Here is a 27,646-nt window from a genome sequence, read left to right as displayed (position 1 = left end):
TATATGACACTTCCAACATCCCAAAAGCATGGCTAAGCAAATCTACCCAAGAGACTCATATCAACTACCACTTAGGCTTCAAGGAATGTAAAGGAAGAACTAGGTAAACCCTAACATAGGTGACTATCCATCAATTCGACAAACATTGCAAATTTATAAAACAAAACATTGAAAACATAGGTTCAAGATTATCAAGGACACCTGCCATCTCCTTGCTGCTGCTCAGTGTACTCTAGCTCTTGGTCTTGACGTTCCTCAAACTCAACCGGGGCATTGTTGTCTAATCGCACGATTACCGGCAAAGCTCACAAACATACTAAGAACAGTACAAAAAACCAAAGAACAACTAGACAAAACCTATCTAAAAAGATAGAGCTTTTAAAACTGAATCCAATGTCGCAAGAATCACTTAAATCGGAGCTAGGACAACAAAGTTACGCTAAAACAAGTTTGGGGTTTAATCTGAAAAAGAAAATAACTTAATTTGAAATAGCAAGCTTCTAGATGATCCTCAGATTGAGTTAGGCGTGATTCAACGCGGCAGTCTCGTGAAGGTGCTGGAGTCCGAATCGAGGTAGGAGATGGCTCTGATAGGTGGGACCCACATGTTAGTGGCTTAGGCGAATGTGGGTTGGGCGCGGGCATGTTCTAGAGAGGGAGGCGACGGGCGGCTATGTGTGGGCTGCCGTAGAGGCGAGCTAGGTCAGGTGTAAAAAATAGGTCGAGAGCGGGAGAGACCAGGGCAGGCTGGGCCGGGCTGGGTGGGCCTAAAGGGAGAGGAAGTGGCCCAGGAAGTGTTTTATTCTTTTTCTGTTTCATTTCCTTTTCTAAATTCATTTGAAATTCAAATTCAAAGCAAAATCAACTCAAACAAAGCCAAATAAACTCTAAATAAAACCATACATGCCTATACTCAGCATGAATGCATATTAATCAAATATAGCCTATGTTCATTTGGAATTTAATTTTATAAATTAGATTTTAAACCTAGGCTATTTAATTCAAAATAAAATTAAAATCTAGCCAATTTTAGAAACTAGAAATTTGAAAATTAGGGTGTTACAAACCTACCCCCCTTGGAATGAATCTTGTCCTCGAGATTCAGACAGATTGGAGAAAAGATGAGGAAACTCTGACTTCAGATCTCCTTCTCTTTCCCATGTTGCTTCATCCTCTGAGTGGTGACTCCACTGCACTTTGTATATTGGTATCACTTTGGTTCTGGTAACCCTTTCTGATCTTTCAATGATCTTCACTGGATACTCTGTATAGGAGAGATCTTCTTGAACATCTAACTCTTCCATTGGCAACTATTCTTTGGGCACTCGAAGACACTTCTTTAACCGAGACACATGAAAGACATCATGCACATCTGCTAGCTGAGGTGGTAACTCCAAATGATAAGCTACTTCTCCTCTTTTATCCAGTGTCTTGAAAGGTCCAAAGAATCTTAATGATAACTTCCCTTTGACCTTAAATCTACGAAGACCTCTTGCTGGCGAAACCTTGAGATAGAAAAAATCTCCAATTTCAAAACCAAATTCTCGATGTCTGATATCAGCATAACTTTTCTGCCTTGATTGTGCAATCTTTAGATTCTCTCAAATTATCTAAACTTGCTTTTTTGCTTCTCGTAGAACTTCTGGACAAAAAACTTGACTTTCTCCTGTCTCATTACAAAACAACAGTGTTCTACACTTTCTTCCATATAGGGCTTCAAATAAAGACATTTGGAGACTTGCCTGATAGCTGTTGTTTTATGAGAACTCTGCATATGAGACTCTTATCCCAACTTTTACTATACTTCAGAGCACAAGCTCTTAACATATCATCAAAAATCTGATTTACTCTCTCAGTCTGACCATCTATTTGAGGATGATACGCAGAACTAAAATTCAACTTCATGTCCATAGACTCGTGTAGGTTCTGCCAAAACATGGAAGTAAACTGAGTTCCTCTATCCGAAACAATATTCTTCGGTACTCTGTGCAAACACACTATTCTTGACATATATATCGTTGCTAGTCTGGCTCCACTATATGTAGTCTTAATCGGGATAAAATGAGTGATTTTTGTCAAATGATCAAATATAACCCATATAGAATCATATCCTCCTTGTGTACAGGGTAATCCGATAATGAAATCCATACTGATTTCCTCTCATTTCCACTCAGGTGCTTTCAAGGGCTATAGCAATCCTGCTGGTCTCTAATGTTCTGCTTTGACCTTTTGGCAAGTAACACATAGGGCTATGTATTCTGCAACATCTCTTTTGATTCCATACTTCCAATAACAATCCTTGAGATCTTGATACATCTGCGTGCTTTCAGGGTGAATGGAATTTGCTGGATCATGGGCTTCCCTTGAAATTAACTCTTTAACGGCCTTCTGATTAGGTACACAGATTCTCTTTCTGAACCACGCAATACCTTGATTGTCTTTTGTGAAGCCTGGTGCTTTATCATCCTTAATAAGCTGTCTTATTTCCTTGATCATTTCATCTTCAAGTTGACCTTTATGAATATCTTTCTCTAATGTGCAATCAACTTCCATGGTAGTTGCTTCTACATCTGCCGCAAAACTAAGGTTAAGGTTCTCAAACTCTTTCCATAACTCGGGTTGACTATCTTGAACCATCATCGTGTTACAATAACTATTTTGACTCAAAGCATCCGCTACCACATTAGCCTTTCCTGGGTGATAATGGATTCCAACATCATAGTCCTTGATTAACTCTAGCCATCAGTTGATGAAGGTTTAAACCCTGTTGGGTGAATATATATTTCAAACTCTCGTGATCTGTGTATATCACACACCATTTTCCAATGAGATAGTGTCTCCAAATTTTCAGTGCATGAACCACTGCTGCTAATTCCAGGTCATGCGTAGGGTAATGCTCCTCATGCTTCATTAACTGCCTTGATGCATAAGCTATGACTTGACCTTCTTGCATAAGAATACAACTAAGTCCTTGTCACGAAGAATCACAGTAGATATCAAAGTTCTTGCTGATGTCTGGTAGAACTAGCACTAGGGCTGTAGTCAATCTCCTCTTCAATTCTTCAAATTTTGCTTGACAAGCTGGGCTCCATTTATAAACCACATGTTTCTGTAGCAAAGAGGTAAGAGGTTAAGCTATCTTAGAGAATCCTTCTATGAAGCGGCGATAATATCCTACTAAATCGAGGAAACTTTGTATCTTTGACACATTGGTAGGCGGTAACCAATTCAACACATCCTTCACTTAGCTTGGATCTACTGCTACACCTCCAACTGTTATGATATGGCCGAGAAAAGCGACTTGATCTAACCAAAAATCACACTTGCTAAGCTTGGCAAACAGCTGATGCTCTTTGAGTGTCTGTAGCACAATTCTCAAATGTCCTTCATGTTCTTCTTCACTCCTAGAGAAAATTAGAATATCATCAATGAACACCACAACAAACTTGTCCAGATAATCCATAAATACCCTTATTCATGAGATTCATGAAATAGGCTAGGGCATTGGTCAATCCAAAAGATATAACAGTATACTCGTATAGTCCATATAGAGTACTGAAGGCGGTCTTGGGTACATTTGATGATCGAATCTTCAACTGATAATATCCAGATCTTAGATCAATCTTGGAGAACACTAAGGCTCCTCTCATCTGATCAAACAAATCCTCGATCCGGGGTAACGGGTACTTGTTCGTAATAGTCACATCATTGAGCGCTCTGTAGTCTACACACATTCTTCGAGTACTATCCTTCTTATCCACGAAAAGAACTGGGGCTCCCCAAGATGACGTACTTGGTCTAATAAAACCTTTACCTAATTGTTCTAGATTTGCTTCTTTAACTCAGCTGGGTCATTAACAGACATTCTATATGGCCTTTTAGCTATAGGAGCCGTACCGGGTACCAATTCAATGACAAACTCAATTTCTCGATCTGGTGGCATACCTGGCAATTCATCAGAGAAAACATCAGGAAATGCACGAACCACTCTTATCTGATCAATGGAATTTTCTTCAAGTAAATTGAGAGAACAATCCTCCGCTGCTGGGGTAGTAGCTACGAATTCAACTTTAGTTCCATCTCCACTGGTCAGGTGGACTGCTCTTCTGGCCCACTCAATTACTCCATCAATATTGGATAACCATTCCATTTTGAGGATAACATCTATGCCATTAGATTCCATGACTACAAGATCTGCTAGAAAGTCTACACCCCTTATTCTAAGTTTCATCCTATGACACATGATGAGTGCGGAAACTAGATTTGAACTCCGTCCACGTGATAGCTGTTGTGTTGTCATTTGCAGTGCAATATGCTTCCCACTAGTCCAAAGCTTGACCAATGAGTTGGTGCGAAGCATAGAGTACCATCTTTCTGTCATTGCACTATGCAACTTGTAGCTTCCTTTCTATATCTTTCAACCAATCATCTGCATCCATAGGCTCCAATGTATGACTAAAGAGTGGGGGCTGAGTTCTCTTGAATTCTCCAAGTTTTGAAAATTGATGAGGTTGAAGAACATGATTTGACTGTTGTTGCTGCATCTGCACTATAATTTGAGCTAAAACTTGTAAGATCTGAGTTTGCATAGCCATATGTTGTTCCAAGGTCACTGGAGGAGGCGGGGGTGGATTCTAGTTGTTGTTGTCCTCCTCGTTGGTATTGGTGCTCCTTCTTGTGTTAACCATCTAATTAGGGTTAGAAAGAGGGACAGGAGTAGATAAGCAAGACTGAAAAAGGATTTAACTAAGGAAAAACCCAACTATATTATATCATAGATATTAAAGATGCGACTGTGGACAAGGTGCCAAAGCATTCCACAGCACATAGCGACACGCCAACAAAATATCCAAATCACATAATTAGCACCATAACAATTCTCACACTATCATTATTATCTTCAACGATTATATAGACGCTCGACTCTAGCGAAACTAAAATGATGTACTAAAGACTCTACTACTGGGACTCCACTCTAGTTCAGGATCCTGAGGGGGAAGAATCAACCGATCATTCTTCTTCTATGGCAGGAGCACTGAGGCAGATCCTCTTGCGTGGGGGTGAGTGGATAGACATAGCTTCTTCTTCACCTTCTGCAGGTTCTCCTTGGTTGGCATCATGCTCATCCTTGAGAAGTGAAGAGACGAAGGTGAGGAATTGACAAACATCTCCCAACTCCCATAGGGCGCAGTCCAGTTCATCTTCCAAGGCCATAGTGAGCGCAACTTGTTCATGTAGCTTGGGGCATTCTCCGAAAGGGCACTTCACGAACAGTTCATCACTCCCACGAGTTCTTCGGGGTCAATGTGCATAAGGAGAGTCGACCATCTTGCTATTGTATTGGTCTTGAACACGAGATATGGCTTGACGTGTTGCATCACGAACACCAGTAGTGAAGGTTGCTCTTGGGGTCATTGCTGAGTGAATGCCCACGCCCACAACTTGATGAACATTCATTCCTTCATCTTCACTTCGCTCGTAGGCATAGATGGTGACTTCTACCTTCTATTTCACATATCCGGAGTATTGCTTCTTAATTCCCCTGTAGATCAGCTTCTGCGTATGTCCAAGTCTAGAAAGTATTACCCACAGTAGGGGAGGAAGACCGTCACTCTCGTAGACATCGGAAACCGGATCTAGGTTGTGGAAAGTGGGATCATCAATCTCTTCTTCACTTGGAACACGTTGAAGAATGGGTGGACGTCCTCCAGTTGACTCGCGAGCGGTGAGCAACTGGCGAACCATCTATAAAGGAGAAGATAGGATATAAGAACTAACCTTAAAGATACTAAGAGACAAGTATGAGAACTAAGGAAAAGCTTCTATGGGTTTAGACGAACTAGGGAAAATCTTAGAATGACCACTCTAACTAGGCTTGCGGTCCTACGGTCAGTATGGATCTGATACCATCTCTGTCACACCAGATTTTAACGGACAAAGCCATGTGCGGCTTATGTGTGCCCAAAAAGCTCAATACACATAAGGACATCACAGGTGAAATAACAAAAGCAATACTTTTAACTTACAACTATTCAACTCTTACATTAAAAGACTTCACTTAAACAACCTATTAGCTAAACAACAGCAACTAAATGACGGCAGTGGAACAAAAGCATTGGCGACCGAGCAACTCAACAGGCACCGATCGGAAGGCATGCTCCTAGTGCACCAAGTCGTTGTCTTGAAAATCTTCAAAGTCTTCCACTGAGCAATATATGTATTGTGGGAGATAGCAAGGGTAAGCACATGGAGTACTCAACAAGTATGGGAAAGATAATAATATGTAGGCTTACAACAAGAATACGCTAACACATGGTATATTTGCATAAATGCGAGTAAAGAAAATGTAATGTAATTCAAATGCATTAAGCAGTTATTAAGTGAATATAACCCAATAACCCAACAACTAGACATTACCCAAGGCTAACCACCTCACAAACCATAACCATCCAACCATCACCCATATCACCAACCTATAGCCAAACCATTACCATGACCAACTAATCATGTGGGGATCCAAGTCTCCCATAACCGTGAGCACGACTGTTAGAATAGTTTTACTCTTAGCAGAGGTTGTCCAAATTTTAGCCGGGAGTCGTAATATCCATATTGCCGTGTTGCACAAACACTTAACACACGCTAGTGGTGTGTCGCCAGGAGATCACTATGAAGCATTATCCATAAATTAGGTCATAGTACTCCAACGAATGCCAGCCAGGTGTTCAATTGATATGCTAAGCCTTACCTATATCGGCCTCGTGTTTGGTACGGTATTTCTTGGGTTGTCACTCCACAAACCAGTTCTTATATGTGACACTTGCGCAAAGACTATCCAACAGGGAAATAACCAACAAAACCTAACACCTTTCCTTGGAACGTATCCACAAGCCCACCACATGAACCACCATTATCAAACCAACTCCTTACCCAAGTCCTAGGGTTCCATGTTACTAAAACAAGTTCATCATCACTATTGCATATGTCCACTAAACATGTATATGACACCTCCCAACATCCCAAAAGCATGCCTAAGCAATTCTACACAAGAGACTCATATCAACTACCACTTAGGCTTCAAGAAATGTAAAAGAAGAACTAGGTAAACCCTAACATAGGTGATTACCCATCAAGTCGATAGACATTACATGTAAATTTGTAAAACTAAACATTTAAAACATAGGTTCAACATGATCAAGGACATTTGCCTTCTCCTTCCTACTGCTCAATGTACTCTAGCTCTTGGTCTTGACGTTCCTCAAACTGATCCGAGGCATTGTTGTCTAATTGCACAATTACCAACAAAGCACACAAACAAACATACTAAGAACAGTAAACAAAACAGAAGAACAACAAGACTAAACCTATCTAAAAAGATAGAGCTTTGAAAAATGAATCCAACAACGTAAGAATCACATAAAACAGAGCTAAGACGACAAAATTATGCTAAGAGCTTAATTTGAAATAAACAGAAAGTTTCGAGACCTTTTTCTAAAAATAGAGGGACATATTTGTAAATATAGAAAAGTTTAGGGAGTTAAATGTAAAAAGGTAGGTGCTTTCATATGAAAATAGGAAAGTTTATGGGTTTATTTGCAAAATTACCAATTAACAGAATTATTTTGGAATTATTTTTATACTGAAAAATCATCTTTTAATACTTAGGTGCTGACTGGGTATGACTGAGTTGGCACATCGGCAAAATAGGTGAAGTGGCGCTGGCGTGGTGGCTGACTAGGTTGACCTGCTAACTGGGTTAAAGAGGAGACACATGGCATGCTCTGATTGGCCGACGAAGGGGTAAGTTGATATCTAATCTGTGTGGTCGGCTTTAGATCGGACGGTTTGGGATGGATCGGCCGACCGAGGAGGTGAGGCACATCAGTGCCGAGGGGACTATGGCGGCGCACTCGCAGGATGGTCGCTGGAACAATGCTCTAACTTGCTAGCGGCAACGACGAGTGGCGATACATGACCAAAAGCTAACAACGAATCGATTTGGATGTTTACTGAGCACGATGAGGCATAGGAAGGTGGTCAGCAACAGGAGAGGTGATGGAGTGGATCAGATCTTCATCGACGACAGTGCTCCGTTTTTCAAATGGCGACGGTGAGGAAAAAACGAGCTTTAGTGGAGGCAGGCGATCCTTCTGGTGGTCTCGGACGGCGGCGAGAGGCTCCGAAGCAACGGGATGTCGAGCTCAATCGGGGTGGCAGCAAGTATGGTGATGGTGAGATCGATCTTGGTGAGTTAGCTCAGATCTCAACGAATTGGCTTGGGGAAAAGAACTAGGAGCCTTAGTTTTCTCAAGCTAGATATATAGGCGGCCAAAATGAGTCGGGCAGGGTTAGGACTCCCTGGTGGCGAAGGAGATTGAATCGGACTCGGCTGGTGGTGGTGGACACAAATCCGACTAGAACTCTTCATTTAAATGTAGTTCTCTTGGAGATAAGGCGGCAAGAGATAACGGGGATTTGATGAGGCAAGCTTCTAGATGATCCATGGTTTGGGTTAGGTGTGGATTCGATGTGGTGGTGATCTCATGAAGGTGCCAGAGTTTGACTCGAGGTAGAAGACAGCTCCGACAGGTGGGACCCAAATGTCAGTGGCTCAGGCAAAGGCGGGTTGGGCGCGAGCGCGTTTTGGAGAGGGAGGCGATTGGTGGTCATGCGTGGTCTGGCACAGAGGTGAGCTGGGCTGGGTGCAGAAAACAGGACGAGAGCGGGAGAGAGCAGGGTAGGCTGGGCCGGCTGGCTGGGCGGGATGAAAGGGAGAGGAAGCAGCCTGCGAAGAGTTTAATTCTTTTTCTATTTCATTTCCTTTTCTAAATTCATTTGAAATTCGAATTCAAAGCAAAATCAACTCAAACAAAGCCAAATAAACTCTAAATAAAACCCTACGTGTCTATACTCAGCATGAATGCATATAAATCAAATGTAGCCTATGTTCAATTGGAATTTAATTTTATAAATTAGATTTTAAACCTAGGCTATTTAATTCAAACTCAAATTAAAATCTAGCAAATTTTAGAAACTTGCAAATTTGAAAATTAGGGCATTACATGTAGATCCTATCTAAGTTTCAAACATTTCAGGTCCTTCAGTGCTTGGAGTGTATCCTTTGTTTTGCCAGGTATGCCTAGTAGCGTACCAATCAAGCTATCACATATGTTCTTCTCAATGTGCATGACATCGATTGCATGTCGAACCACTAAATCCAGCCAATAAGCTAAGTCATAAAAACAGATTTCTTTTTGAACTTAGAAACTCTAAGATTAGATTTTGGAATTGGTGTACTCCCGCATCCCTTACCAAGGATAACCCTAAGTCCATTTACCATCTCATATACCTGTCTTCCTGTGCGTTGCTTAGGAGGTGATCGAGTCTCAACTTTCCCATCAAAAGCTCTTCTGTTGCTGCAGTATGGGTGATCCTTGCGAAGAAATTTATGATGCCCTAGATACACCATTTTTCAGCTATTCTTTAGTCACAAGCTCTCTGTTTCATCCAAACAATACACACATACACAATAGCCTTTGACAGTCTGGCCCGATAGGTTTCCAAGAGCTAGCCAATCCTGGATTGCTACAAACAGCGTTGCACGTAGGGTGAAGTTCTCTCATTTGTATGCATCCCATACCTGCACACCATCGTTCCACAGTATTACAAGATCTTCCATTAATGGTTTTAGGTAAACATCGATATCATTGCCAGGTTGCCTCGGCCCTAGTGTCGGCACTAACATCATAATATACTTCTGCTTCATACATAACCAAGGAGGAAGGTTGTAGATACATAGAATCACAGGCCAAGTGCTATGACTACTTCTCATGTTGCCGAATGAATTCATCCCATCCATACTCAACCCAAATATTATATTCCTCACCTCTTCTGCAAAGGGCTCCTTCTATTTCCTATCGATGTATCTCCACTGCGTATAATCAGTGGAGTGTCTCAACATTCCATTATCCTTGAGCTCCTCGATGTGCCACCGCATCATTTTGGCATGCCTTTTATTCGTGAATAAACGCTCCAAATGGGGACTATTGGAAAATACCACATCACCTTGATGGGAGGCCTTTTATTCTTTCTGTCACCATCGATATCATCATGGTCACACTTGTATCGTGATGCACCACATATGAGACACACTTCCAAGTCTGCATGCTCTCCATGATACAACATGCAATCATTTGGACATACACGTATTTTCTGCACTTCTAACCACAATGGGAGCGCAACCTGCTTGGCCTGGTACATGTTTTCTAATAGCAAATTTCACTTTGGAAGCAATTTCTGCAAGAACAGCAACAACCCTGTGAAGCTTGTATCAGACCACCTGTTGCTTGCTTTCAATTGTAGCAGTGAAAGCACGGTACGCAACTTTATGTGCTCCTTCTTGTAGCCTGGAACAACGCACTACTACAGAACTGGGCTTATATGTCAGCCTATCACTGGCGGTTCCTCATGGGCCGATAGTGATGGAGCATCATTGCCGGTTCATAAGCCACTCGGAAAGAATCAGCCATTGTGGCTTATGAACCGGCAGTGATAAGGGTGATCACTACCGGCTGATGGATTGAGCCGGCAGTGATACCCAACACCCTCATCACTACTGGTTTAATCCACTGGCCGGCGGTGATATATGTACATCACTGCTGGTGAATTATATGAGCTGGCAATGATGTCCTCCTCTTCCCCACCTTCTTCTACGTTGAGCTAACAGAGCTACCTCGGCAGATTATGCGTCGGCCTAGCACTGCCTTGTAATTTAAATAAATATATTAGTATTTTAGGTTAACATAATATTAATAAATACAGATAGTAAAAAAATCAATCAAAAACATTCGAGGAGCATAGCGGTTTGTTCGGTTTTACTTGGAGCAGGTCGTGGGTTCAAGTCTCAACGTGAGCGCAGCCAAATCAAATTTTTTTGCCCCCGCACTAGAGTGAAAGGGGTTTCACTGCCAGTGCACATATTCGACTAGCAGTGAAACCACTTTTATTGCTGGTGGACTTTGGGCCGGTAGTGAAACCCCTTTCATTGCCGGTTTTCCTATTGAGCCGGCAGTGAAGATCACCTTCCACTGCCGGTGGACTTCTTCAGCCGGCAGTGAAAGTCCTCCCCCTATAATACTGCTCGACGCCTCGCGCCCTCTAAGACTTAGAAAATTTGTTCCCTTCCTCGTACCCTCACCGACGCCACCATCCCCGTTTGGAGCCCCAACGCTGTCATCCCCATCCTGGAGCCCTGGCCTCCCCGTCTCGGAGCGCTGCCGTCCTCTCCTTCTCCAGTCCCAAGGTTAGTGATGACATCTCCCGCCATCCTCCTCCTCTCCTCTCTTCTCCTCTCCTTTCCTCTCCTCTTCTTTTTCATCAGTTTCCTGCGACCTCATACTGATGTAGACCGCATGCCGTTGCTTGTACAGATTTCCTGAATGAATGCTTTTGTGCACTTATCCATGTTTGATGGATGTTTGCCATAGATAGGAAGATAAAGTCATCTTTAACAACACATCAAATTCATGAAGTCAATTGTATTTTCTTGCCTGTTGGGTGCTAGAAGTCTTCTGTCACACCCTAATTTTCAGATTTCTCAATTTTTTTTAAATTTTCCAATATTAGTTGATAGATCAAATAATGGGAATAGGAAAAATACTAATTTCTATAGTCAAATTCAAATTTGAGTTAAGGTTATTAATTGTTTGATGCATTCATGCTAAATAATAGGCATATAGGTTTTCTTTGGATTTTCCTTGGATTTTATTTGAGCTCTTTTGGAGTTTATTAGAATTCATTTGTTAAATCTAATTTCCAAAATATAAAAATGTTTTCACAAGCTTAAAATATTTTTATTTGGCTTCTAAATGATTTCAAAAGCTTGTTGAAATTTTCTAGAATTTTTAGGCTTTATTTGGTATTTTTATTTGATATTTATTAGAATTGTATTTGCTTCTCCTTTTCTGAAATTCCAAAAACAAAATCCTATTTTATTTCCCTAAGCCCAGCCCATCCCCTCTTTTCTTTTCTTGGCCCGAGCCGCCCCTTCTCTCTCGTTTTCGGCCCACCCAGCTAGCCGGCCCGGCCTGCCCTACCTTCCCTCCCCTCCTCCCCTTCCCTTCCCGCATGGGCCAAGACCCGACCTAGCTCCTCCGCCAGTCTGCTGCGGCGCCTCACTCAACCTGCCACGCCCAAGATGCCCTGACCTCTTTCCATTTTCACCCCCGCGCTCGTGCCTGTCTTCTCCCACCGTCATCACCATCGTGTCCGAGACAAAGTCCCACCACCGCCCTAGAGTCTCGACGCACCCCGAAGTTCCTCGACCCGCCTATATAGGTCCCAGCCCCCTTCCGTTCTCATCTCATCCCAAAGTCGTCGAGTTCCGAGCCCTCTCACTGAGATCCGAAGCTCCGTCGCCGCCATTGTTGCCGCTGCTGGACGATCTCGCCGCCAAGCCGCTCTAGTGCCGCCTTGCGCCATCCGAGCTGCCCAATAGCTCCATCATTGACCGATGAAGCTGTTGCCACTCCCATCTTCGCTTCCCGACCCTTGAAGACCTCTCCCCGTCAAGCTCCTGAGCTACTTCGCCACCCCTTCCGTTGCTGACCACCTTCCAGTGCCACTCCGCTCGAGGTGAGCCTTCAAATGGATTCGCCGACTCCCTCTCTTGCCTTTCCGCCGCTCGCTGGTGATACTCGAAGCTGACAACGAGGTCTTCGGCTAACTCCAGCTAGTCCGCCACCGCACCATGCCTGTCGCCACCCTTTGATACCGTCAGGCCACCGACCCTCTCCCTCAGCCATCCGATTCAAAATCAAAGGCTCGGATTAGATTTGAACCTTACCCATTCGCCAGCCAATCAGAGCTTGCCATGTGTCCACATAACCCAGTCATCACAGCTTTGCCATGTCACTCTGCCACATCTTGTGCCACATCAACAAATCCGCTCATATGTCATCCCTGTCAGCTAACCACGTCACCAAATCTAGCCAGTCAGCAACCCACTCAATAATTCTCAATTTCCAGTAGCAAAATAATTCAAGGAATTCCAGTAATTTGCAATTTTGCAAATAGGGCCCTAAACTTTCTTGTTTTCACAAAAAGACCTTGTCCTTTTTACAGATCAGTCCCTAAAATTTTCCATAATTTCAAATAGCTCCCTCTATTTTTACAAAAAGGCCCCTAAACTTTCTATTTTATTCAAAATTAATCCTTTTCTTTTTCAGGTTTAATCCCTAAAATTGTTTTAGTCATAACTTCTTCGTTTTAGCTCCGATTGGAGTGATTCTTGCGCTCAATTTTTTCTAAATCATGATCTATCCAACCATGCCAATTTGAAGTATCAATTCTCCTATATTTGTAGTAGTTTTCCCTCATTAACATTTAAGTCCCTGTAACATGAAGAGATTATTTTGATTAGTAAATTTATGGTTGTCACATTGACATATAAGTCTGATCTACATGTCATTGTGTCACAAACATGAGTTTATGATATTAAAATAATATACTAACTTTGTAAGTCCTTGATGTCAATTAATCAGGTAATTTTCTATCATTTGATGTGAAACCTAAACCCTAGATCTTTCATCTTTCTTCGAAAGAAGTCCAGTCAACTCTATTCCCCTTGTCCAGCACAATCCAAGATCCCAGTTTATCGTTCTATTTCTCTTGGAGTTTATTTGGTGTTTATTCGATGTTGTTTTGTTTGCCGATAGAATACGCGATTAGTCGATAACGCTCTGGATCAGTTTGAGGGATTTCAAGACCAAGATTTTGACAACATTGTGCAGCATTGGGTAAAAGGAAAGTGTCCTTGATCATCTTGAACCTATGTTTTAAATGTTTTGTTTTACAAATTTGCATGCAATGTCTATCAACTTGATGGGTAGTCACCTATGTTAGGGTTTACCTAGTTCTTCCTTTACATTCCTTGAAGCCTATGTTGTAGTTGATATGAGTCTCTTGGGTAGAATTGCTTAGCCATGCTTTTGGGATGTTGGGAAGTATCATATACATGTTTAGTGGATATATGCAATGGTGATGATGAACTTGTTAATAACATGAACCCTAGGACATGGGCAAAGAGTTGGTTTGATTATGGTGGTTTATGTGATGGGCTTGTGGATACGTTCCATGAAATTTGTTGGTTATTTCCCTGTTAGTTTGATTATGGTGGTTCATGTGGTGGTCTTGTGGATAGGTTCCAAGAAGAGATGTTAGGTTTTGTTGGTTATTTCCCTATTAGATAGTCTGTGCCCATGTGTCACATATAAGGACCGGTTCATGGAGCGACAACCTAAGAAATACAGTTCAAACACGAAGCCGATATGGATAAGGCTTAGCATATTGATTAGACACCTGGCTGGTATTTGTTGGAGTACCATGACCTAATTGATGGACCATGCTTCGTAGTGATTCTCCTGGCAACACACCACTAGCGTGTGTTAAGTGTTTCACGAACACGGCAACATGGAAATCACAACTCATGGCAAAAAGTTGGACAACCTCTATAGAGTGTAAAACTGTTATAACAGTCGTGCCTACGGTAATGGGAGACTGGGATCCTCACATGATTAGTGGGTTGTGGTTATGGGTTTAGTTGTGATTTTGGTTATAGAGCAGGGAGTACTAGACAGTTATGATATGCAAGGTAGGGAGCCTTGTATGCTGGGTGTTAGACTGTATGGGTTACATTCACTTAATAATTGTTTAATGCTTTTCGAGTCCAAATATCTTTTCATTACTTGCATTTACGCAAATATACCACGTGTTAGTCTATTTTTGTTGTAAGCCTACATGTCATTATCTTTCCCACACTTGCTGAACGCGTCATATGCTCACACTTGCTGAACGCGTCATGTGCTCACACTTGCTATTTTCCCTATGCTAGGCGACATGTGTGGTGCTGCTCAGTGACTGAAGATGTTGAAGATTATCAAGCTGAGGTTGTGACATTCTAGGTGTGTGTCTCCCGGTTGGTTGCCTACATGGTTTTTGGGCACCAGTGCTTCTGTTCCACTGCAGATATCTACATATAAGACAATATATATCAATTTTTGTAATAGTTAACATTTATTTAATAAAAGTATTGCTTTTGTTACTTCACCTGTGACGTCCTTATGTGTGTTGAACATCCTGGGCACACATAAGCCGTATCTGGTTTTGTTCGTTAAAACCGAGTGTGACATCTTCATGATGTTCATTGTGCGTATTGGTCTGATGGACAACTATTTGCACTCCAAGTTAGATTCTATAGTAATTTAAGAAGTAGGTAAAACCATAATTTGTAAAACCAGTCCAATTTCAACTGAATAGATGCATGTGTCCTATTCCAATGCTCCCCTGTTTCTTCATAAGTGGTGAACTTGAGTGTAAGACTATTACAATGTTTAGTCTCCTTTTCAATTTCCCCCATATTTATTTTAACGCTCTATCAAACTAAGTCCTGCTTGTTAATGTAAAGGATGCATCAATGTTCTTAGTCAAAAAGAGCTATATGATCCTTTCAGTAATGAGAAAGTAAATATGGGATTACTTGCTTATATTGTTGTTTATCCCAAGTTATGCAATTGCATAGGACATGACATGAAGGGAACTTCAATCAACTAGCTGACATGTTTTTTAAGTTCATTCAAAACTCAGCCATTGAAAACTGCACTATATTCTTACTTGTTTTAGTTTTTGCAAATGATGAAATTGGAGAACTATTTACCATACATATGACTGCAAAGCTCAACTAGGATGGTTATTACACATGCACCTTGCACGTCTTTTTAGTATCCCAATCAAGCTTGTAGTCGTATATAATTATCTCCATAATCTGATGCGAACCAATCAAATAATAGACTCTTTGTTGGATGGTGGTTGCATATGTTGCTAGTGACTATTTTTTGTTTTTGTCTATTGCTTTTCTTCTTTTGAAATACAATAAAATAGTGGCAATGATGATATGGCTTAAGGCCGTATTTCTTTATTACTTCTAGGACTTCAGTACTGATTACCTGTTCAGAGAGCAAGCATTTTTCTCAAGTCAACATTTATATGCCAGTCCTACTAGTTCAGAGAGCAGCTTCTCTCAAGACGAGTTGGATGCCCTATCTGAGGTTGACCTCAAGAGTTTTCTTGAGAAGAATGCTTGGTAATCAGTACTAAAATCCTAATAAGACCATTTGCTAGAGCCATTGTGCCTAATAGTTTTTTGCAAGAACATTCTTTGGTGTTAGTGTGGTTTGTTGTATATCATTTTTGCATATTCTCTGAAATTTAGGACTGCTATGACATGGTATGTTGTTCATCATTGTTTGCAAAGTGGAGTATTCTCCATTTGGGAGGAATACCACGCACAAGCTAATGGATTCAAAGGAGCATGTTACAAAGGATACAAGTCCAAACATGAAGTTGATGCGGCATACAACACTCAAGTTATCCAAGCCGAGATAAAATTGGCTAACTTCAAAAATAAGAAGTGTGATTTCATGTGTAAAGATGTCATAATCCTAGTTTTGGTTGTAATCATCATTATTTTGCTATGTAAGATTATGTTACTTGTAAGATCAATGTGTCAACTATCAGTACCTTTATTATGCCTATTTTGCTATGTAAGATGTGACTTGTTTTGTTAAATGTGGTCGTAACGTACTCATTTACAATATTATATGTGAGAACTATTATGTATATATGTGTGACATGAATTACTATGTATTAATGAAGGTACCTTTATTATTGATTTACATTACATATGTTTCATTGTATGCATGTATTGAGTGGGAGGGAGATGGAGAGATGGAGAAGAGAAAGGGAGGACAGGGCCGGAGTAGAAGGGGGGAGGCACAACACTGCCGGCTGAAACCACCAACCGGCAGTGATACCTAAGGAATCACAGCCGGCCGAATCCTTCAGCTGGCAGTGATAACCACTTTCACTACCGATCCACGGAGTCGGTAGTGATAGTCCCCGACTATCACTGCCTGTTACCCAATACCGGCTCCAAAACTAGCAGTGAAGGGGGTTTTGGAGCCAGCAGTGATGTATTGTTCTATAGTAGTGACGGTGTTTTAGAGTCCTCTACCATATGCTGGAAGTTTTAAAACCCTCTTTTATTGGTGAAGTTCCCTTCCCTATCGTGCAACATCTGCTCTAGATCATCGGTGTCGGCATCGGAGTCCACATCGGCCAATATCTCCTCTATATCATCATCGACAAATGTATCTTAGGCAGGTAGCATATCGGTGTATTCGTCAGTCGGCATATCAATGCACAATTCTTCGTCTTCTCTGCCAATGTATTGCCTTTCCTGTACGATCTCAGCTTCATCGTGCTTAGTCTAATGAGTATAGCCAGGCATAAAGCCCCTTAGCATCAAGTGTGAATGTATCTGCTGGGTGGTGAAAAAACTACTTATTATTCTTGCAATTGACGCATGGACAACACATGTATTGAGACTGTATCTTGTGCGCCGCGGCTTGTACCAAGAAACAATCCATGACGTTCTAGTACTCTGCGCTCACATGGCTCGTATCGTACATCCATCTTCTATCCAGCTACAATTATATCATTATTGTAAATCCAAATTCATAACATCTAGAAGATTTTGCGACCACTAACAAATAAATTACCTCATCATCTCTTACCGACAATTGGCCCGGGTTGGAGGAGCTGCCTTTTGCATGCTTTCGCGTCCGCTTCCGATGAGTATTTGTTGGTGCCATCCCTAAATTTTTTTTATTATTCAACCCCTTATCTATGACTCATTAATAAAACATAGAAAATAAATGCGCTTATACATAAAGTTCCTATATTGGAGCTTGCTAATTAAATAAAATATCAAAAATACAATTGGATCTTGCTACATACCTAAATATCATGGCAAAATTTTCTAATTCATTAAAAATCAAAATAAGAGATAAGATCAACTTTGGTTTTTAAGGTAATATTTTGAGTTAAAATGCTAAATATATGATTTAACTTGGGGATTTCAACTTACTTGAGCTCAAGAGGCTCCTAGAAGCTTGCTTTCTATTTGGTAAAAATCTAGGGTTCACTTGTCCAAAAAATGAAGAAAAGACAAATGAGCAAATTGAGAGGAAAAGAAACGATTTTGTTTGGATAGCTAGAGAGAGCTCATCTGACCTTTTTCTTGACAAAAATTGAGCTTGAGTTATGGGGGAATCAAATGGGAGAAGGAATGAAGTGGGTGCTGCCATGTGAGAGTTTGTGAGGGAGAGAGAAAGTTCTGATTGAACTGTCTGTTAACTCGAGTATGGATAAGGTGGGGAAGGGGCATCACTACCAGCTCATTTAACCAGCTATCAGTGATGTTATGCTAACACTGTCGGTTGGTGGATTAAGCTGGCAGTGATGAGGGAGTAGGGTATCATTACCGGCTCAATCCATCGACTGGCAGTGATGACACTTACCACTACCGGTTCATAAGCCACAATGGCTGATTCTTCTCGCACGGCTTACGAGCTGACAGTGATGCCACATCATTGCCGGCCTATTAGGAACCAACAGTAATAGACCAGCATATACTGATAGTCAATACTAGTGCCTACTCATGGTTACCAGCCGGCACCAAAGTATCAATACCGATTTTTTCCAAGAGTCGAAGTATCAGTACCGGTTCAACCTGGCTCAATCATCGATTGAGCACGGGAAGTTATGAACCGGTACTGATACTTCATCAATGCCGGTCTATCAAAGCCAACATTGATGACCCGACTCGAACGACCTATTGTAGTTGGATTTGGTCAACCTGATTGGAAGCCAGATCTTCATCGTCATTCACCGATAAATCGATAGTTACCCGTTCGTATCAAAAGATTGGGACCAACCCTCACATCATCCAATCTACAGTAAAAAGTTTGGGCGCATAATTGAGAATCAGATCAAAATAGCTATATTGTGTTCGGCTATCAACCCAAACCAAAATAGACAGTTACCCGCAACTACCGAATAAGCAGCTTGGATCTATTTGATAACCACTAAAAAAAACTACCAGAAACTGCTTGAATAAAAACCGTTCTGGGCTTTTCACCTGAAAGAGCTAGTGGGCAGGTTCTCATTTTTTCATTCTTGGTCGCAAGAACTTATTAACCTACTTTATCCTTCTCCACAAAAGGTCACAACTTAGCTTTGTGTCAAAGCAATCCCAGATCGTGCGAAATTACCATGACTATTTCTTCAGTGTCAAAACATCTCACCTTTTCTCACGACAACACACCATTGCTTCCCAACATATCCCATACTTGTCTCCATGAAGCTGGGAAATAAAAGCTAACCATCAAACACAAAAGCCGTTGGGGGGATTGCCATCAAGGAATTTAAACAGATGCAGGTGTTAATAGTGTTTTTTTATGAACCTAAAAAAATCAGGTGGGTTTTAGCAATTTTACCGTATAGAATTTGCTGTGACCTTTGCAAGATCGTTTTGTCTTGTTGTAGTTGCTTCATCGTTATTAGTTTGGTTCTCTCCACGAGGTTCATCTACTTTATTCTAGAACCATGCGCGCTTTTTTCAAATGCATCACAACGGAATTAGGGGCTGTTGTGCACAAGAAGGGATATCAGAGTACAACAGTAAGAATTTTGTCCTGTGCATTATTATCCATGTCTTTATTATTTATTTGAACATGTGTCAGTGCATTTTGTAAGTCACCAATCGATTAACCATACAGCACAACATATTCTAATGTCCCTATATACATTAATTGCTTCCTTTTTAAGCCCCTCGCATATTTTTTATGATGACTTCACATTTTTCCTTCGGTAGAAATTTTCCTTCAAAAACAATTGTCTCAATAGAAAATATGCCCTTTTTTCATTAATATCACGCTTTGCAACAAGTATAACATAAACAGTTGGACCCAGATGACCAGAGAATAAACACTAAAGATAGATAGCTTGACATGACAGTCAAGTACTAGCAGTACTAAGGGACCTAAGACTATAACGAGTTTCTGGTGCATGCGTAATCGATCTCGCCATCTCTTTATGCAGCTGCTCCAACAGCTCCTGCAACTGCAGGGTCCATATCATCATCCTTGTGATATTTGAGCACAGCGCCCAAGATCGGGCACAGCATGGCTCTCTTCTTCTTCTTCGGCTTGTCTTTCTCAAGAAGCTGCAGTGGAGATCACAAGATAATAAGATATACTGTGTGGTATAACCTTATACTTGACATATATCTCATGAAGTAAAAAATGTTGCATGGTTAAGAAAGAAACAGAGGATAGATTGTGACAAGCTGACCTTCTTGATTGTTGCTTTCATTTGGCGGTGAAGTGTCCATTTCTTTTGTAACATGTACTCCCTCAGTTCTTGGGCCTCCATGCCTTCGATCCTTGACATCTGTCAATTAACAATAAATGGTCTTTGAGATCAGTGCATGGATTGTATAAATCTAGCTATCCAACTGCTTAGATTGCGTCAAATTGATGGTGGTAAGATTGCACATGAATCAATGTTTATTTAGTGGGAACAACGCTATTCTTACTCAAAATGGATGTAAAAAATAACCACTTCTGTAAACATAACACATTAACACCCATTGTAGTGCTTCCATTTACCATAGACTTGGATTCTTCTACTTGTCTCCTTATGGTCGTATGGGTTGTGTTGGCGACATCTTTCTTTTTTGGCAAAGGCACCATCTTCGTGCCCTTATCTCCTTGCGCCATATCAAGTACTGTGTGGTCGAAGACTAGTGTTGAGGACTTGTAGTTTTGTAGGAACTCCAGGAATTATCATGTCTATTTATAGGCCGTAAGCTTCAAAAACTTTATTAGCTTTACCCCTTTTAAAAAAAATATATATAAGTAACAAAATAGTCATGAAACTCGTTGATCTCTAGCTTGCAGTAGCATGTTAATGGCTGCTACAAAGCTCTGCAGTTTCAATATTTTTCCAGTAATATGCTGAAACATTTCAGAATTTCATGAGGCAGTTAATGGTTTCTGAATTTAAGAAGGTTCACATGGATTTCTTGGGCAATCCTATATTAGCATACAGTTTGTTTGGCAGCCCTGTTTGTTTAGTATTCTGCTAGCATTCTTTTCCTTAGTTTATGAAGGAAAAGGCAGGACATAATGTTCTCATGAGATGGCAGTTACAGCTACTCAATTCCTCTCTTCATTATCCTTAATTTCTGCAAATATCAGGTGCCTTATCATTCGAAGAGATGATGCTAGTACACTAATATTGTTCCTCTTTGTTTTCTTAGTCTTCTGGTGTATCTTTCTTTTTGTAAATAGCAGCTATTTTATATGCAAGGCTACATATGCCACTTTTTAGCTACTACATTTTACTTCATTTCTTTTGCACACTTTAAACAACGATATTTATTAGATGCTTATCTTTCACCACGGTTTATGAGTTTGTCTACTTGCAGCCACAATTTGTATAAATGTTTACCAGCTGTTTGTGGTGATGCAAATGGTAAATGAAAATGATGCCATGTGACAAAGCATTGCAGAGGTGGACGTGATCCAATGAGCATATATATATCCAAGATGGGGATAAATGCTATGAAGGACGATAGAATAATTTAATATTTGTATTTTGACAAAAACATGCTTGAACTAAAACATAAATAGAAATAGCATTAATCACATTGGTTCTTCCAGTCCGGTAAAATGCTATCTTCATAGCTGATGATTTTACTTCGATTGACATCTCGGCTAGAATTACTTTGTTATTCAATAATTCATAAGAAAAAAACATAATTGGAGAATAAAATCCTAAGATATTGGCACACTAGGGAGAATGGCACATGTATGTGCCAGGTTATTGAATCTAGAATGGCACATATAAGTGCCAGTTAAACATAGGGAGTGCGGCACATATGTGTGCCAAGGTTGCGGAAGGATGCTGGCATATATATTTGTCGTGGTTTCCTATGTGCCGTGTATAGAATCCCTTACACGATATTCACCGGCACATATTATGTGCCCCTCAATTGAATTCAGGGGCACTTGCTAGTCATATGCGGGCACATATCGGTGCCAAAAAAAAAAAAAAAAACCATCCGTGTTGTAGTGAAAACACCCTACTTTTGAGGAATTGGATTGGCTTTCAAGCGGATCCCACTATTTTTAGATTATCACATAAGTGTTCCAATTATTATCATATCACAATTCGGATTTTTATATAAACATTTCAATTTATTCCTACAATTAAATTTAATCCAGATATTCATTAATTTGAATTTGGTCGGTAATCAAACTGGTTTAAAAAATTCTTAACAAAATTAATCATACTTTAAGCCAGTAGGACCTTATGTAAATTATTTCAAGACTTTACCATGGTAATAGATTCTTTGAGAATTATTTGAATGCTGCTGGAAAACATGGAATGCATTATATATTTTTAAAAATTCAAAACAATTACCAAATAGTTCAGATAAAATCCACAATTGCATATTATAATATTTTGGCTCATATATTCTAGATTTTTAATTTTTTTTGGTGTTACAGCCTTACAGTTTGGTGGATCATATGCCCTTCTTTTATTAGGATATTATCACACACTTTGCACCAAGGAGAGTATAACATAAACAGCAGGACCCACATGACCAGAGAGTGACCCTAAACATAACAACAGGTACTAGTACTATTAACTTAGACAACTATATAAGACAGGAACGGATTTCTGGTGCATGCATGCTCGATATCTTCGTCTCCTTTATGCAGCTCCTCCTGCAGCTCTTACTGCTGTAGGGTCCACGTCGTCATCCTTGTGGAATTTGAGCACAGCGCCTAAGATTTCGCGCATCATAGTTCGATTCTTCTTCTTTTTTGGCTTGTCTTTACGCAGAAGCTGCAGTGGTATATCTCAAGATAGTGGGAAATATAGTGCGGTATAACTTGCCACTTGACATATAATGTTGTATATTATACCAGGGACCAAGGAAGTCTGCATGACTAAGACGACGCAGAGAATAAACCATTGAAACTGACCTTCTTAATTGTTGCTTTCACCTGGCTGCCAAGTGTGACTTTCTTTTGTAACATGTATTGCCTCACTTCTTGGCCCACCATTCCTTCCATCCTGGACATCTGCCAATTAACAATCACTGGTCAGTCTATGAATGGTATGAACCTAGGTAGTTAACTTCTTGTATAAAAGTTGATGGTACGATAACAGATGAACTTATACTAGTACCGCCAGTTTCTTATTAGTTTGAACACTCGTCGTACACAAAAAGGAACACAAATTCTTTAAAAATAACACATTAACACCCATTCTATTGCTGCCATTTACCATAGAGTTGGATTCCTCTGCTTCTCTCCTTAAGGTCACACTGGCTTTGTTGGAAACATCTTTCTTTTCTGGCAAAGACTCCACCTTCTTGCCCTTACCTGCTTGTGCCAAATCAAGTACTAGGTGATCCACAACTCGTATGATTTGAAGTTGAGGACTTGTTGTTATGCAGGAACTCTAAGAGTGATCAGGTCTATTTATAGACTATAAGCTCCAACGCTTGATTGGCCTGACCCTTTTCGGAAAATATATACGTAGAAGGCATTGAGCTTGATTTATCTTTAGCTTGCTGCAACATGTGAATGATTGCCCCTAAACTCTTTGCAGTTTTCAGTATGTTATGACAAATATGCTGAAACGTTTCAGGATTTCATGAGGTAGTTGATACATTCTGAATTTAAGGAGGTTCACATGGATTTCTTGAGCTATGTACTACAGCATGCTGTTTGTTTGGCATGGTGCTTTCTTTTGCTTAGTTTACGAAGAAAAGCACCCATAACTTTTTAGTGACAGTTACAATTACAGGAAGTTTCAGTTCCTCTTAATTTCTGCAAATGAAAGCTACCTTATCTTTGGAAGATGGTATGGTTGCTTTTTTTGTTTCTTTCTCTTTTGGTTATGCTTCTACTTCCTTTCCGGTCTATAGTTTCAACAATTGCATTTATTATATGCTTACCTTTCACCACAGTTTATGGACAAGTGTATGAGTTGTTTGCAGGTGTCATTTCTTTTCGTACCACGCTCCACAAATTAAGGGGAAAAATGTGTGAGATAAAACAAACAACTTTTCTTTGCAGAATTCAAGAAGAAAAGTTCAGTTCCCAAATCAAGGGAAAAAAGGTGTAAGATAAAACAAACAATTTTTTTTTTTTTTTTGCAGAATTCAAGAAGAAAGGTTCACTTCCCAAATTAAGGAAAAAAGGTGTAAGTTATAATGACAATTTTCCATTACATAATTCAAGAAGAAAAACAACTTTCCTGGCCAAATTAAGGGGGAAAGGGTGTAAGTTAAAACAAATAGCTTTCCTTTGCAGAATTCAAAGGAAAAGCTCCTTTCCCATATTAAGGGAAAAAAGTATAAGTTAAAACAAACAACTTTCCTTTGCAGAATTCAAGAAGAAAAGTCCAGTTCCCAAACTAGGGGGGGGGGGGGAGTTGTAAGTTAGACTACCCCCAATGGGAGTTTCGTTTCATTTAATGAGGTGTCATATTAGTATTTTTGATGATGTGGCAAGCTAATTAAGAAGAGAGAGATCAAAGTAGTTTCATCTAGATGAAACCACCTAGACACAAAGTCCAACACCTAATGAGTCTTGCATGAAGAGCATATGAAACAACAAAATGAAACTATGCATTAGAGAAGAGTGTTTGAACATCAATTTATTGCTATCTTGTTGATGTGCCACTCCTGGAAACAACATTATGAAACTCCCCATTGGGAGTAGTCTTGAAACAACTTCCCATTGAAGAATCCAAGAAGAAAAGTAACTTTCCTAGCCCAAATTAAGGGGAAAAAGGTTAAGATAAAACAAGCAGCTTTCCTTCGCAGAATTCAAGAAGAAAAGTTCACTTCCCAAATTAAGAGAAAAAAGGTGTAAGTTATAACAGACAACTTTCCATTGCATAATTCAAGAAGAATGGTAACTTTGCTGGCCAAATTAAGGGGAAAAGGTGTAAGTTAAAACAAACAGCTTTCCTTTGCAGAATTCAAGAAGAAAAGTTCCTATCCCAAATTAAGGGGAAAAAGTGTAAGTTAAAAGAAACAACTTTCCTTTGCAAAATTCAAGAAGAAAAGTATTCCCAAATTAAGGGGGGAAATGTGTTAGACAAAACAGACAACTTTTCTTTGCAGAATTCAAGAAGAAAAATCCACTTCTTAAATTAAGAAAAAAAAGGTATAAGTTGTAATAGACAACTTTCCATTGTATAATTCAAGAAGAAAAGTAACTTTTCCAGACAAATTAAGGGGAAAAAGGTGTAAGATAAAACAAACAGCTTTCCTTTAAAGAATTCAAAAAGAAAAGTTTCTTTCTTGTCAGAAATATGGTGTTCCTGTGTTCCAAATGCTCTTGATTAGTAGTATGTATATTTACGGAAACCACCATTCTGAATTCAACAATAAATAGAAATAATATTAATTTTATTGTCTAGGATTACATTGTTATTCAATAACCCATAAGCTAAAAACATCATACTAGGACTAATGTGAGCACAAGATATTAGAACACTAACTCTAATCTTACTAAACAAAATTAGTGAAAATATAATCCAAACATGGGGGAGAAGAAACAAAACCTTGAATATGTGACATCTTGCCCAATCCTTCGGAATTAGCATTTGCTCCTCTATAACAGACTAACATAACATCACTGCAACAAAACAAATTTGTACCTTGGTAATATTAAGGTCATGGTATAGCTATATTCGCTGGTGGTGCACAAAACTACCTGTCATATCCTGTAGCAAGCTATGCAATATGACCAGATAGTGCCTACCATTGGCTCTTGTAATAGGCTCTGATACCAAACAACTTTTGATGCCTACCCACCCCCACAGTCAAACTATCATATGAACATGCTGTTCTGGTGGGACATGCTGATCCATAAAAGGGTCCGGGTTGGACAAGGTTGTGGACTACAGGGGTGCTTGCAGGCCCAGGCATAGTGGCCCTCACCACCGCAAACGGAAGCAACACAAGAACGGGTGGAGCACTACGCCAACTTAGTGTCCTTCAGCGCAAGAATGAGTTTATCAACTAATTTATAGAAACTCGGTAAGGAAAAGTCACATACCAGAAACCGTTCAAAGCATAATGTTTACTACGTTGCTAGTAGCCATAGTGATCAATGGTGTGAACAAGGAAGAGCAACAATCTCACACAAATGGGATTTACAATCCATTTTGATTTTGGATATTTTATTGGTACAGTTAAATCTTAACCTTTTTGTGTTGTCTACTGGATGTAAAAAGGTCTTGAATTTAAAAGTGCACACATTGCACATTGTAGTTTTCAATCTACTTAACTTTACTTTTTTTGTGTTGTGTATTGGATGCAAGAAGATCTCAAAAGATAGCATTGCGTAGCATTATTCTTTGTTTTGTGTCTTCTGCATTTATTACATTCCAAAAATTTATAATCATATGAATTGCCGTTGTAGTTCTCAACGTACATAATATAAGCTACCACAAGATGACTATCTATAAAGACCCAAACTAGGAAATGGAGTGGCATAGCAGACAAGTGAAGGTTCTAGTAGATCCCTTGGGCCTCTAGTTGAAAAAATTATTGATAATTCACAAATTCTATAAAATATGCATGGAATATGTTAGTTGAGAGTAGACAACATGTGCCGCTCAAGTAACTAGCAACAAAATCCTTAGGTAAACACACAACTATTTAGTTGTTGGTGATAGTTATTGCACCAAAACGGCTCTTGGTTCTCTCATAAATTGATGTTCTTATCACCACAATCACTATTATTGTTTCTAACCACAACGGTATTGGCAAAAAGTACTTTTGTAACCTCTTCTATAGTGAATCATCAAAATTCGACTCAAAACACCAAAAAGAAAAGGCAAGACCCAAGCAGGGTCCTATGGACTGAAGGACCACAGACCAGTGCAATTGAGCCTAACCCACTTGGTGATAGTCATCACTTCCCCATGTGTATTGACGAGACCGGTCTAAGAAACTGACCAATCTTAGCTATGTGTTAAGCTAGGAATCAATACCAACACATAGTGACTTCATAATTGATAAACTAATATTCATCTTAAGCGTACTTAAATTATGTTAAAAAAGTGACCTTTAAGGGTTGAGAAATCAAATAAAATTGCCCCAGATCTAAACGTAGTCATTATTTCTCTTGATGACTCCATAGGAAAACCGATGGAGAACCACCTTAAAATGCTCCATCTCCCATGAAACCCACAAATTTTTCTCTAATTGAGTGTGTTTAGGTATGGCAAGTGTGAGCACATGTCGTACTCCGCAAGTTGTGAGGTAAATATGCATATGAAGATTTATCAATAGTATGGCTAACATAGCCCTTTTGCATAAAAACAATATTTACTTTAAAACAGTTAAAAGCTAGTAAATAATTAAGTGAATGACAGCAAATAAACATTAACCTCAAGATTCTCTCTACCTTGACTTTACAACAAAACTGACCACCTCAACTAAGGTTCTCACCACCATGGTTGACCAAAACTAACACTTCATTCATAGTTTCCGCAACCGTGATTAACCCAACCAACCAAACCATAATATTCTAATCACGTGTGGCTTTTCTCACTACCCTTGACCGTGAGCACGGATGATTAACTAGTTTATACTCTACAAAGGTTGTATATTTTACTCACAAGTAATGATTTCTATTCAACCTATGTT

General features: G+C 39.8%; 1 protein-coding gene across 1 annotated transcript; it reads right to left on the bottom strand.

Annotated features, from left to right (window-relative positions):
- Positions 1-2,208: 2,208 nt before the first annotated feature.
- On the bottom strand, positions 2,209-4,183 carry LOC133901530 (uncharacterized). The gene is made up of 2 exons (XM_062342875.1): positions 3,946-4,183; positions 2,209-2,570 (listed from the first exon to the last, which is right to left on the bottom strand). The coding sequence occupies exons 1-2, from the start codon at positions 4,181-4,183 to the stop codon at positions 2,209-2,211; spliced, it is 600 nt and encodes a 199-aa protein (XP_062198859.1).
- Positions 4,184-27,646: the final 23,463 nt, after the last annotated feature.

The sequence above is a fragment of the Phragmites australis genome, chromosome 20, assembly GCF_958298935.1.
Source record: "Phragmites australis chromosome 20, lpPhrAust1.1, whole genome shotgun sequence".
NCBI lineage: Eukaryota > Viridiplantae > Streptophyta > Magnoliopsida > Poales > Poaceae > Phragmites > Phragmites australis.
This window is presented reverse-complemented; position numbering and strand designations above follow the sequence as displayed.